The sequence below is a fragment of the Nansenia antarctica genome (genome assembly GCF_963989245.1).
Source record: "Nansenia antarctica genome assembly, chromosome: 9".
Taxonomy (NCBI): Eukaryota; Metazoa; Chordata; class Actinopteri; order Argentiniformes; family Microstomatidae; genus Nansenia; species Nansenia antarctica.
This window is the reverse complement of record NC_137679.1, coordinates 24,683,234-24,695,861: the sequence shown is the minus strand read 5'-3', so window position 1 is coordinate 24,695,861 and position 12,628 is coordinate 24,683,234. Positions and strand designations below refer to the sequence as shown.

Below are 12,628 nucleotides of genomic sequence, written 5' to 3'. Positions count from 1 at the left end.
TGACTGTTGCGCATAACCTTCAAAGGGTGCAGCAGACAGAAGCTCATTGGATCGTGTCACTCTGATACACCACTTGCATCTGGGGGGTCAGGATCCACAATCTGAGGACAGGTATGTTTCTTTTACCCACAGGGCACATGTAGCCGGTAGAGAATGGGATTTGTACATGACAAGAGAGTTGTTTAAAGTTAATATAAATTACTAAGTTGGTTGGACTGTTTTGATTGACATGAACTTTTAAATCTAGAGTAAGCCATCCAAATGATAGACTACATTTTATATATTGTGTTGAATTTATTTCATGTTTTTTCTGCTGTCATTCTATGATTCTCTGCCCTTGCTATATATGTGCTATGTCAGAAATGTTGATCTGGTGTGTCTCTCAAAGCCCCCACCTCCCGCTATCCCAGGGCTGACTGCACTACCTGACTTTCTCTGTGAACCATGGAAGAAGAGAGATCATGGGATAGAATAGAACGATTGGACCTTGACTAAGCCCCAGAACTAGAATAGATATCCAACAGTATGTCTTCATTTAGTTAGGGGGTGAGGAGACTGGCTTGAATTACTGAGACAGCGCACATATATCTGTCTGCTGGTTGGCATGTGAGACAAGTTGTAAAGTAGTTTTTTTCCAACGGTCTGTACAGTGCAGAAATAGGCTTACTCTCATGCAAGTTGCACATTTACTGTGACAGACAGTCTTCAGTATAGCATCAGGTCTGTCCCATGAGCCAGAGCCTCAGTGCAGAAATGCACCCTATGATTGCCTCTGAATTGCAAATTATCGGGAGGAAATATAGGGTGGAAATGGTCCAAGAATGTGCATAATATTTGCTAAATAATACTGTAGACTCTTTTTACAATGTATAAAGTATGTAATTGTCTTTTCAGGATGGAAACATACAATGAAAAAACAAACACTTGTGGGACAATATGTCTGAAATATCTACTTTTCACCTTCAACCTTCTTTTCTGGGTGAGTTTGTTTTCTTGGCAGTACTAACATTCTGCAGCAAAGGGAATCTAACATTGAACTTGTAGATCCTGTCCTCCCATGTTGTAAAAGTAGAGTTAATCTCTAGCATGCACATGATCAACTAGATTAAGAACGTACTTGATGGATATCTACAGTATCTCTTTTCAGAGAACTTTAGAGACAAGCGATACATTCTTAAACCCTTCAAAACCTTTTGGTACTGCATAGTACCAGTGAAAAGATTAGGGACCTTATACTTAGTTGTGATTTCAAAATTGTCCTTGTTTTATGATAATCTGTTTTGAACTGATCTGATAGTGCTGTGCTCTGTCAGCTGGCAGGGGGTGCTGTGATGGCGGTGGGAGTCTGGACTCTGGTGGAGAAGAGTGAGTACATCAGTTTGCTCAACTCCAGCTTCTATACAGCCTCTGCATTCATCCTGATAGCAGCTGGTGCCATCGTTGTGGTGACAGGGATAATAGGATGCTGTGCCACTTTGAAGGAGATGAGGAGTCTTCTGATAGTGGTGAGATACCTGCCTCATCTTGATGCACAGACGTTCACAAAGACTGACGATCACACTACAAGCACAGATACTCAACACACTATATTAATCAAATGTAAGGATACTCACCCACACCCACACCCACTTTCACAAACCTCTTTAAAATAAACACAAATCAGGTGTATGTTTCAACTGAAACTGCTTTAATAAGTAAGATATCTCTTCATGTGTCAATTTGTTACCAACAGCATATTTCATTTTAAAACACAAAAGAACAAAGAAAGTACAAATTCAATGATTACAATTTCGGTGTTTATATAGACACATACAACATGGTATTGTTTGTGCTCACGTGTATTAAAAGTTCAACCTATGTAACCTTTTTGAATCTTTGTTGATCCGAAGGCCTTGCAGTATTATATTGTGTGCATGTACACAGTAAGAGGAGATCATGTGATAAATTCATAGTCGTGTCAGAAATATCAGACAGAATAATGCAGTGTGTATCTTTAAGAGGTCAGATTTGGAAGGTGAGTCATGCCAGAGGAATGAGGGGCATCACAGGCGGGTGCTTGGTACTGGAGTGAGTGAGGGAGTGAGTGAGTGTGAGACGCAAGCGCAAGAGAGAGAATTGTGTGTGAACTACACAACCTCTATGTGATGTTATTTCTATTCTCATATCTCTCATGTCCTTCATAGTACATCACTTCTTTAATGTTTTTGCAATAGCTGAATGGGCCAAGCTCACCTATTCATAATAATGTTCATGTTCAGATATGAATATGAAGTCAAGTAGGCACATTTCAAGGTGCTTTATTGAACTTCATCTCATTCAGATGTGTCTTTTAGGGAATGCCTTTTTCTCTCTCCATCACAGTACTTCATTCTGTTGCTGTGTATCTTCCTGCTGGAGGTTGCAGCTGGAGGACTCGCCTATATCAACTCCAAGGAGGTAAAGTTTCATTTGTTCAGAAAATGCCTTGTACTGTAAAACGTACAGTATATACATTCTTAGCATAATGCAGAGTATCCTCTTGTACAATTCCCCAGATTGTGACATGATTCAGATATTCTGATAGGACGACTGTACATGTACCACTCCTTGCCTTTATGTAACTGATACCCCCATTTAACTGATATCTGGAACCAGTTGAATAGAGGAATCCTTAACACTGTATTTTTATATTCTGTTGTCCCTGCTAATTCTATGCTACAGTGACTAACACCTGTTGACATGAAGAACTTTCTTGAGTTACCGTATTTTAAAGGCATGTGACACACCCCAACATATAATTTCTTATTCCTGCATGAGTCTTTACATCCTTTCCATCTATCCCTGTTTTTCCTTTTCAAAACATATGTTTTCTTCCCTCTCTTCATGCTCCAGTGTTTCCCTCTCTGCCATCAGGTAAAATAATCCCCTATCACCTGTTTCCACCTTCTGTCAAACTTACTAATTGTATAAATGATTCCTCTTTTTCACTTGACACTCACTTTTGTATTATGTGAAAATGTTCGCAAGTGCTTATTGCTTGACTCTTGAGCAGCTCTATGACCTTGTGTAGTCTCAGAGGTATGTTCTCACTGGACAGGAGTTATGGGATGTTACAAAGGAGACATGAAACTTGACCATAAGCAGTATTTGTGAGAAAGGATCTCAAAGTCATCTCCAAACTAAACGAAATAGATGTCAGTGAGTATGAACAGTCTTAGTAGACATCCAGTCCTGTACATTTCTCTGCACAGCTGGATGAGGAGCTGCACCAGAGTCTGAAGGAGACCATGATATACAAATACCAGCAGCCTGGGGAGGACAGGATCACACGTGCAGTGGACAAGCTTCAGCAGGAGGTGAAGTCAGCGTCCATTTATACAGCATTAATAAACACTAATGAATTATCTTCTGCCTAACATGTTCCATTCTTATTACTTGTTTCTATTTCATCTCATTGCACTCTGCAAGACAACTTCATTGTTCATTGTTTTTATGCTATTCTACCCCCTCTGTTGTCCACTGTTTCTCAGTTTAAGTGTTGTGGAAGTAATAGCTCTTCAGACTGGTCAGAGAGTGTGTGGATTCACACAGAAGAAAATGACAGGCTGGTTCCGGATAGCTGCTGCAAAACCCCAAGCGACCACTGTGGCCGTAGGGACCATCCTTCTAATATCTACAAAGTAGAGGTGAGTCTGGCCAATCGACTGGATCATGTATCTGGTTAGTATGTTGGCAGCAGATCAGCAACGTATGACTGTTCACAGTAATATCAACCTCTTCCTTCTCATTCTCATTCACTCTCAGGGAGGTTGCATCACAAAGTTGGAGGAGTTCATCCTGAGTCAATTGCAGATCATTGGTGCAGTGGGTATTGGGATTGCTTTTCTCCAGGTAAAGCCCTATCAATCAGAGTGAATGAATATGTAAACATATTAGATAATGATATTATTATATCTTAACTTATTTACCTTTCTTTTAGCTTGTAGGGATGATGTTTACCTGCTGCCTATATCGAAACTTGAAGGAGGAGCCATACTAAGTGTGGAGGCATCTACAGTATATCACTGTGTACTCATCATTTCAAGCTACATTATCTCTATATATTTCCTGATTTTTCTATGTGTCTGACAAATACATGTCATGTAAATAATGTAGCATGAAAGCAGTCAGAAAGAACAAAAACTATGTATAGAGGTCAAGTTTAAAAGCAAGGCAGTCAGGCTGCTGGACAGCCAGTATTCTATCCTGTATTGTATGAGTTTCCACAGCATGTTGATTATAATTTGTAGCAGAAGGCAGAGAGAGTAAATCAATTTATTCTTAGATTTTTTTGCTTTTTTGCTTTAAAATGTATTTAGAAATTAAAACTCAAATGGGTTTACTTACTCATTGTTGTAGAGTCTCCTAGGTTTTGGTCACCTGAGAAGGTCATCGGCTGCAACCTGCCATCTGTCCAGGACCCGTTCCACTCCAGGACCAGTAAGAGAGCAGGAAGGATCATCACTGATCCCTCCCACCCAGGTCACCACCTCTTCCAAAGTCTCCCATCTAGAAAAAGGTTCCGGTCTATCAAGACCAAAACCTTGGCCACCGGAACAGTTTCTTCCCCATGGCAGTGGGCCTCACAAACAAGCCCCCTGCCTCTCATTGACTCTGGAACTTCCACACACACACACACACACACACACACACACACACACGCACGCACGCACGCACGCACGCACGCACGCACGCACGCACACACACACACACACACACACACACACACACACACACACACACACACACACACACACACACACACACACACACACACACTGAATACAACTGACAATGTAATCTATATTAGTTTTACATACGGTACTCTAATTTACAGCCTACATCATTATTGTTCTACTGCCCCTATCTGTCATTGTCTTTTTAAACTATTTTTGCTTATATGGTGTTGTTTATTACATTTTTATTATTTATTTTATTATATTGTTGTCTGTGTCTTTATGTCTTATGCACCAACCACACCAAGTCAATTTCCTGTGCGAATATATACTTATATATACAATAAACATTATTCTGATTCTGATTCTGAGAAGCAGTATTCACATGACTGTACTGTATTTCTACCAAAGTGCTTATTTTAATAATATGTAATGCGTTTGCTATATGCCAAACAAAAAATAAAACAAATTGACTTTGTTTTTATGTATTTATTCACATGTTAAATAGTATGCCTTTTGTTACACTTATTTAGTGTTGTCTTTCTACACTGTTCCCATAACACCGTGTTGAACTTTTATTTTGAAATGCAGAGTACTAACGGATGTTCAACTGCGTTCCAAACTACTTCCTGTTTAGTTTGTCATATGATCAGAGATTGATATGCTCTATGATATTTGTTTTTGAGCTCTTGGATCCTGCTAGATGTCCACCTATATCTGTACGCACTTCAGATCTGAGAAACCAGTGAAATGTCTTCAAAACCCACATGTCTAATTGTGGCAAGTGCTGCTGCTCAAGGTTGGTTTTATTCATGGTCGTGATCCATCCATATCCATGTCGAAATTGCGAGGCAGAACAGGATGCAGTCAGAGACATGGCTCTAACAGGGATGAGATGATTGTCTGTCTGCAGTGTTCTGTTGTCTAGACAAATTCTCAATACTCAACACAGTATGTGAATGAGACATTCACTGCAGGTGGAATAGCCTCGAAATGTACATTATATATGTGTATGTACAGAAAGCTCTCATGTTCCCTCAAGTTCCAACTCCATCTGTAGAATTATTTAAATATTTAGGCTACACGTGGATGCTGTGTGTATGGATTACACAAACAACATCCAAATGTAAATATGAACATAATCCTAGTCACAGATGTGGCATAGGCACCAGATTGCTTATATCTAATACAGCCTGAAAAGTTTTCTGGTCACATCTAGTGGCCTTACGACTACGTCTGGGATATGATACTGTACCTACTGTACCGTGGCTGGCTTCTGTGATGGGCCAATATTTGAATACCACGGCTAAATGTGAATATATCTTATTTCTTCAGGGGTGTCTGCTCGGTCATTCTATCAATCCTTCAGTCTTTGCAGCCAAGTGTTCAACCTGCAGACAGCCACTCCAGGGGTGAGACACACATACACACACACACACACACACACACACACAGACACACACACACACGCTGACATACTGACTGAGCATAATGCATATCATTCTGCTTTGTTGATGGTTTTGTTTTTTGTTTATCTTACAGGGCAAGCCCATTGATTTTGTCGGGGTAGATGATAGCACTGCCAGATGGGTCCAGGACTTTAGTGTTAAACCCTACGCAACACCTGCCAAACTGGAGTCTATAGATGGTGAGATTCACTAGTACTACACTCCTACACGTTTCCCTGGCAGGGTTCCCGATGAACGACTAGTGTGTGTGTGTGTTGTGGTTAAAGTAGGCCTTCCTGCATGGAATAACCTATGCAGCCTTCACTGAAGCAATGTTTGGGTAGGTTCCTGTGTAGCCACAGGAATTAAATGAACAACAGTCAGAAAACACACAGTAATGCTTTGCAGGATTCAGTGAGACTGATGGCCATGTCATATTTCAGGTGCCCGTTACCAAGCACTGCTGATCCCAGACTGTCCTGGAGCCCTCTATGACCTGGCACACAGTGGTTCCCTGGCCCGCATCTTAACACACTTCACCTCTCAGCAAAGTGAGTCTCTGACAGTGTATGACAAGAATATAACCGTTTATTGATGAAAGCTGTCCTGTGAATGTCTGGTTTGCATTTGACAGTTGATTTAAGTGGACACTATAAAGCATGTATAGTATGTTATCTAAAAATCACATTACCTGGAATATGGTCAATCACATCTTACATTTACATTTCTGGCATTTAGCAGACGCCTCTATCCAAAGCGACTAAATACATATAGACAAATACATTTATCTAAGTATGTGAAGGGGGAAGTGGGGATGAGGAGGTCTTTAGGAGGAACAATTAAGATGTAGCCTGAAGAGATGGATCTTCAATATACAGAGGAAGATAGGTAGCGACTGCAGTCCTGGCTAATCTTCTTTACTACTTTATCACAAAAGCTGTCCTACTTTGTTCTCCTTTGTGTACTAGAGCCTGTGTGTGCAGTGGGACAAGGGGTCTCTGGTCTATGCTGTGCCACAGAGGGAAAGAAGTGGATCTTCAATGGCTACAGTGTAACGGGGGTATGTTTCTCTGAAATGTGTGTGGGTTTATGTTTGTGTAGCAACCTTTAATGAAAGCCAATTCTATACTGTGATTGAATCAGAGGGTGTGTTACAGAACATCTCCCTGTCATCTTCTTACACAGCCATCTGTGTTTGAGCTTGTACGAAGTCCTGACTTTGCCAACCTGCCCTTAATAGTGGAGGACTTTGTGAAGGACAGCGGTGGATCATACACAGGTGAGTCAGTGAGAGAGTCTGCATTTCTTATTATCATCTTGTGGACCGTTTTGTTGTAAATATATATATTTTTTTTTTTCCATTTGACTAAAATATCAAAGCAAGCCATAATATTCCACTGACGTACATGGATTTACTGTGAGTAAAAAAGTTACTCTTTTGACATTCTCTATCTCTTTGTTTTACAGCTAGTCAGGAAGATGCCATGCATGTAGTCATAGATCGACACTTGGTTACCGGTCAGAATATCCAGTCTACTTCAGTTGCTGTAAATAATCTTATCCTGCTCTGTAACGGCAAGTAAGGTGTGCATACATAGTGCAAAGATTACTTTTTACATGTTATTTTATTATCCATATATATGGATAATATTTAGATCCACATACAGTACTTTCCAGTCATTTCACAGACTTGCTGTCCCAGAGAAACTTGCAATCAGACCTTACAAGGGGAGCTGAACAGCATTGTAAATACAGGCATCCCAAGTAAAACATTTACTATGGCAGAAATAATCCTACAAACAAACGTTCCAGATAATAAGCAATGTGCTACTTAAGAGCAGGGATAGTCAATGGTGAAGGGAACCAGGTGCAGTACTTCAGTGTGTGTGTGTGTCCTGTATGTCCTGCAGGTGAAACGGACGGCTCCTATAAAAGACAGTAGTTGGTTCACAACAGAGCCTTTGTCCTGATGCCAGTAACTGGTCAGTGTAGAAAATGACTTGAATCATGAAACCAGATGTTTTTACTTTTCTATTATTATGTGAATTCTTTGTTAGAACATGCCACCGGGAAATAAAAGTGTACTATAAATGTACTGTGCTCAGTACCTGTATCCAGTAGTAACATCACTCTTGTTTCAACACCCAAACAGGCATGTCTATTGGTCAAAATTGCTTTGTATTGCCTAATGTGTTTATGTGTGGTTAATTACACAATAATGTACAGACATCCACAGTGGGTAATTTGGTAGCAATGTGCTATATTTTGACACAATGTGTGTAATGTTAAAAATAATAATTATTAAACAACTTTTGAGACATGTACCTCTTTTATTTCCAGCCAACATTTTCCAAAGAAAAAACACATTCCTGCAATGGGCACAAACAGTGATAGCTGATTTCACTGATTTCCATGACAACCCCCCCTCCCACCAGATTACCGTCAGAACTGCTGTGCTGACTGATGATTAACTAGTCATGACCCGTTATTAGTTCCAGAGTTCAGTTGAGTCTTGGCAATCACACTGCATATATACAACTTTATTTCCTGAGTTCTGACGTTGATCTGATGTTTTGATGAAAGAAAAAAAAAACGAGAGCGACTTAAGAGAATCCAACATGCTGGTGTTCAGTGGCTCAAACATGTTGCCATGAACTATGCACATTTTGTATTGACATAGTGTATCAATCTGCAAAAATAAAGGAACTGAGTAGTTTGCTCTGTAACAGTGCAGTATATACAGTATATGTGTCTAGTCCTTGTGCATTTGCTCATAGAAGATCATAGAAATAGTCCAGTCCCTGTCCCAACTCCCACATAGAAACCCCTGTGCCCAACTCTGTGGCCAAAGAGATTCGTAGATGGATAGACTGGAAAAGAGAGAGTTTCAGCATATAATGTAATTGATTGGAATACAGTTCAAACATCAGTTGATGTGGAAAATGCATTACATCAACTATCAACATTGAATTACTGAATACAGTGCATTTTATGTGTAATCAACATGTTATTACTTTGAGTGTAAGGTCATACCTTCAATGTTGGGTAGTAGATCACATGCTTGCCACCATTGCTCCTAGAATCAAGAGCACAGATCAATGGTTACACTATCAAGACATTCATCAAGTCATTCAATTGTGAAATGGAAATGGAATGATTGCAAATGGAATGATTTTCATAAACAGTGTATTGTGTGCTATTGTGTTCTCTAGCAGATCATTGGTTACTACATCAACAGCATTTAGATATCATAATAGGCAAGTATCATATATAGCTGTTTCCTCCCGAATGATGTTATTGCACTTCCTTAGAGCTACCTCTTAAAACTGAAGTAATGCTCTCCAGCCTGTTCGTCCCAAAGAAGTTTAGGCCTCAGCTCCTTCAAAATGTCGATGTACCTTTAAGAAAAGCCAAGAAAGTAGTAGGGAGAAAGGAGGAGGGATGAAGGGTGGTGAGTCAGTAGAGGCTTGCATTATAACTGCCTATGCTAATTACATACTCAGTAGAGTTCGACATCACCAAATGTTTTTAGACATTACTTTCAAGACCTTTCTTTTGCCAATGATGCGCTTGGAAGGATACAAATGGGAAAGTATCATTCAGATTTCCTAAACCAGTTTTAATATTGTAAATGATATTTCTTAACAGAGAATGGGAGTAGTGAGTAGTACCTGCCCCCCAGGATTGGCTCAGCTCCTTGGGTTGAGAAGTCCAACCCATACATGTTGAGTCCTAGCAGTATCTTGTGCCTCCAGTGGGTGTTTGGTGACAACTGAAGCACACAATCTTTCACCCAGGGCAGTGGTGAACTTGGGCCTGATCTAGGACAAAGAGCCACTCATGCTGTACTGAGACATCTAATGGGGGCTTTTTGACTGTACAGAATTGACTTTGTACCTGGTAAAAAGGTAATTACACTCTAATAACTTTACTTTTATATACATATATATATATATATATACATAATTGCTTTATTTCTTTGGGATTCATTGTAACAAGCATCATTTAGCTACCAATTGTGTTGAATTCTGTGAAGTAAGAACCAGAGGGTAGCAATTGTTGTTACCACAATTCTGAGCAACATTCCAGTGGGAACATCATTATATAACAAGTGCTACTGGTTTTATATTTCCTATGTGACCAACACCTCGCTTGTTTCAAAATCCAATGGTTTTTAGGCTCACCGTCTGTAAAGTGTTAAGCAATTGAATGTCGACTAATTCAATATTTTCAGTCTCTGTGAAACATACCTGCCAGAGTTGGAGAAGTCATAGGTCATGAGGCTGAACCCATCCACGACAGGGGCCAGCTTTTCAAACTCCTCCCTGCCAAACATACCTGGCTGACCCGAACTGATCGCAATGGAGAGAGAATATTGAGAGAGAAGCAGTGTTATTGTGAAACATTGCTACCCACTGTGTTATGACATATCTATTAGCCTATATATCAGCTGACTAATCTAATTTACCCTGGAGTCACTGCCGGTGGAATGACAAGCACACAGTCCAGTTTCTTAGCCTTTAAGGCCTCACATATGTGTGTCACCAAGTGTACCAGCTCCCTGGAAGGAATATAAAATATAGTGTTGAAACTTTAGATAATAAACAGAAATGTGTTAATTTCCCTGTGGTTATTCTTGCACAAACTGAAGTAAACAGCACATTTATTATGAACACAACTCACGTTCTCTTGTTGCCTCCCAGCTGACTCCACAACTCCAGTGTAAAGCCATCAAAACCTTCTGTCTGCAAGTCCAGAACGGCATCATAAACACACAAGCACATTGTTTGGAATGTGCCTTGGCAACTGACATCATCCAGACAGTACAACTCATTACCTTTGCTACTTCCACCATCTCGCTCCCCAGCTCTTCGATTTCATCCTCGCTCTCCATCACACTCATGTAGTCCTGGTAAGACCAGCCATCAAATAACAGGCGAGGCACTACGAACACGAGAGCGGAAGAGTGTGAGCATGGTATGGGGTAATTCTGAGCATATGAATCTGGCTTCCAATGTTAGTACTTTAACCAACCTCTATTACTATTGTTGTCAAGCAAGTGGTTGGCTGTAGCACATAGAGATATGGAGCCAGGATGCAGTGTGAGTGAGTAGCAGAGAACGGAAAATCCACATACCCATCTTCATCTTTTTATTTGCCTTCCGCACAGCTTTGACCCAACCTGCAGGAGAAGAGTTGACATACATACTGAACATACGGGAAAGGTAAGAAATACCTGGTGAAGTAGAGATCAAGTCAGCTTTCTATATTTGACAGCAATTGACAACCCTTGACTCAAATGTCTTGGGCATTACAGCTTTGGCTGATCAATTTAAGACATAAAGTGTCACCTGGGTCATGGTCGTGGAGGCCAGTAATATGGAAGCTCTCTGGTCCCCGACGACGAAGTTGCAGCCACACTGGGGACACTGAGGTAAGTTTGGGACCAAACATCTTGGCTATATCATAACCATGGGAATTCCACTGGAGGGTAATAAAGATTGCAGGGAGTTAAGGCCTATGTTATGAAAGCAATAGTGGCCAAGGAGCCTTTTAAATGAAGATCGAAGCTACACTCACAGGTGTAATGTATCCAAGCACTGGCCCTTGGAATGTTCGTTTAGTCATAGCATGTGCAGAGTATCTCTTCTCCTCCTTCACAATGTCTTTCCATTGTGGGTCTACCACAACAAGGCCTCGCTCCAACACTGTTAGTTCTACTGGTGATGTCTGTTACACAGGACAAAAAAGACAAAGGATTAATCTGTAACTGCATAACAAAATACACACTGACAAACAAACTACATAGTCATTCAATTATATAGGTCCATTCCTAACTGCCTACAACTGAGCTTTCTGCCACCACCACCACCACCACTTCCAAGGATGCATGTTGTAGTTTCAGTGGTTACCCACCCTACTCACCTCAGCCTCCTGATGACTTTTGGAGGGCTTCTTGGCATCTGTTTTAGACAGTGTGGCACAGACCATCAAAGCAGATAAGATGGTGTGCAAGAGGATTAACGCCACTTTCATTTTCGTGATTCGTGATGGGACGTGTCCTTAGGTTTGCTGCACAGACAACCAAGAAATGAATCGGTTTTTATTTCTATATAATTTAATTAAAAGTTCTACATACATGCATGGACCTGAGCTGTGATAGACTAAGACAGGATCAGGAAGTTGCATCGCAATGTGCATTCCTCGAATCAACCTGCCACACGAGATGCTATAGTTCTATGCTATTACCACAAATGTCTGTGTGAAGTCAAGTAAACCAGCAAGTTACCGAAAAATGCATGGTACCAATCAAGATTCATTCACGAATAAATAATCTAGCGAACCCACTCAACTCAACTGTAGGCAAACTGTCCCAAGTCTTTATCTGTCACTATCACTGCTGTCACGGTTTGTTTACATTTGCATAACCCACCGTAGAAGAAGAGACACATCCATCCGTACTTTCAAAATATGAGTTTTGTAGCT

General features: G+C 40.5%; 3 protein-coding genes across 4 annotated transcripts; 2 read left to right on the top strand and 1 right to left on the bottom strand.

Moving 5' to 3' along the window:
* Positions 1-895: 895 nt before the first annotated feature.
* cd151 (CD151 molecule) lies at positions 896-4,018 on the top strand (the record flags this gene model as incomplete). Its single annotated transcript, XM_080538833.1, has 8 exons — positions 896-979; positions 1,314-1,505; positions 2,362-2,436; positions 2,872-2,892; positions 3,231-3,335; positions 3,510-3,665; positions 3,784-3,870; positions 3,959-4,018. 8 exons carry the CDS (start codon positions 896-898, stop codon positions 4,016-4,018), a joined length of 780 nt encoding a protein of 259 aa, XP_080394959.1.
* A 1,344-nt stretch (positions 4,019-5,362) lies between these two features.
* gatd1 (glutamine amidotransferase class 1 domain containing 1) lies at positions 5,363-8,303 on the top strand. The gene is made up of 7 exons (XM_080539347.1): positions 5,363-5,493; positions 6,030-6,106; positions 6,237-6,342; positions 6,586-6,693; positions 7,111-7,202; positions 7,328-7,421; positions 7,610-8,303. The coding sequence occupies exons 1-7, from the start codon at positions 5,445-5,447 to the stop codon at positions 7,723-7,725; spliced, it is 642 nt and encodes a 213-aa protein (XP_080395473.1). The 5' UTR covers positions 5,363-5,444; the 3' UTR covers positions 7,726-8,303.
* Positions 8,304-8,471: 168 nt separating this feature from the next.
* Positions 8,472-12,553, bottom strand: chid1 (chitinase domain containing 1). 2 transcript variants are annotated; one of them, XM_080539345.1, is made up of 13 exons: positions 12,432-12,553; positions 12,068-12,214; positions 11,723-11,872; positions 11,494-11,626; positions 11,280-11,324; positions 10,980-11,086; positions 10,826-10,887; positions 10,611-10,703; positions 10,393-10,494; positions 9,814-9,963; positions 9,460-9,540; positions 9,176-9,218; positions 8,472-9,012 (listed from the first exon to the last, which is right to left on the bottom strand). In XM_080539345.1, the coding sequence occupies exons 2-13, from the start codon at positions 12,176-12,178 to the stop codon at positions 8,914-8,916; spliced, it is 1,176 nt and encodes a 391-aa protein (XP_080395471.1). In that variant the 5' UTR covers positions 12,179-12,214; positions 12,432-12,553; the 3' UTR covers positions 8,472-8,913. The 2 variants fall into 2 exon arrangements, with proteins under 2 accessions (XP_080395471.1, XP_080395472.1); XM_080539346.1 differs by having other exon boundaries at positions 12,496-12,545.
* Between the last annotated feature and the right edge of the window lie 75 nt (positions 12,554-12,628).

Excerpts from the sequence above, each read along its gene's own strand:
- chid1 (XM_080539345.1), bottom strand. The coding sequence starts at position 12,178 with ATGAAAGTGGCGTTAATCCTCTTGCACACCATCTTATCTGCTTTGATG. Across the intron at positions 10,495-10,610 it reads CCACCGGCAGTGACTCCAGG|TTCGGGTCAGCCAGGTATGT; the intron begins GTAAATTAGATT and ends CATTGCGATCAG. Across the intron at positions 9,964-10,392 it reads GACTTCTCCAACTCTGGCAG|ATCAGGCCCAAGTTCACCAC; the intron begins GTATGTTTCACA and ends TCTTTGTCCTAG.
- gatd1 (XM_080539347.1), top strand. The coding sequence starts at position 5,445 with ATGTCTTCAAAACCCACATGTCTAATTGTGGCAAGTGCTGCTGCTCAA. Across the intron at positions 6,107-6,236 it reads TGCAGACAGCCACTCCAGGG|GGCAAGCCCATTGATTTTGT; the intron begins GTGAGACACACA and ends TTTATCTTACAG. Across the intron at positions 7,203-7,327 it reads ATGGCTACAGTGTAACGGGG|CCATCTGTGTTTGAGCTTGT; the intron begins GTATGTTTCTCT and ends CTTCTTACACAG.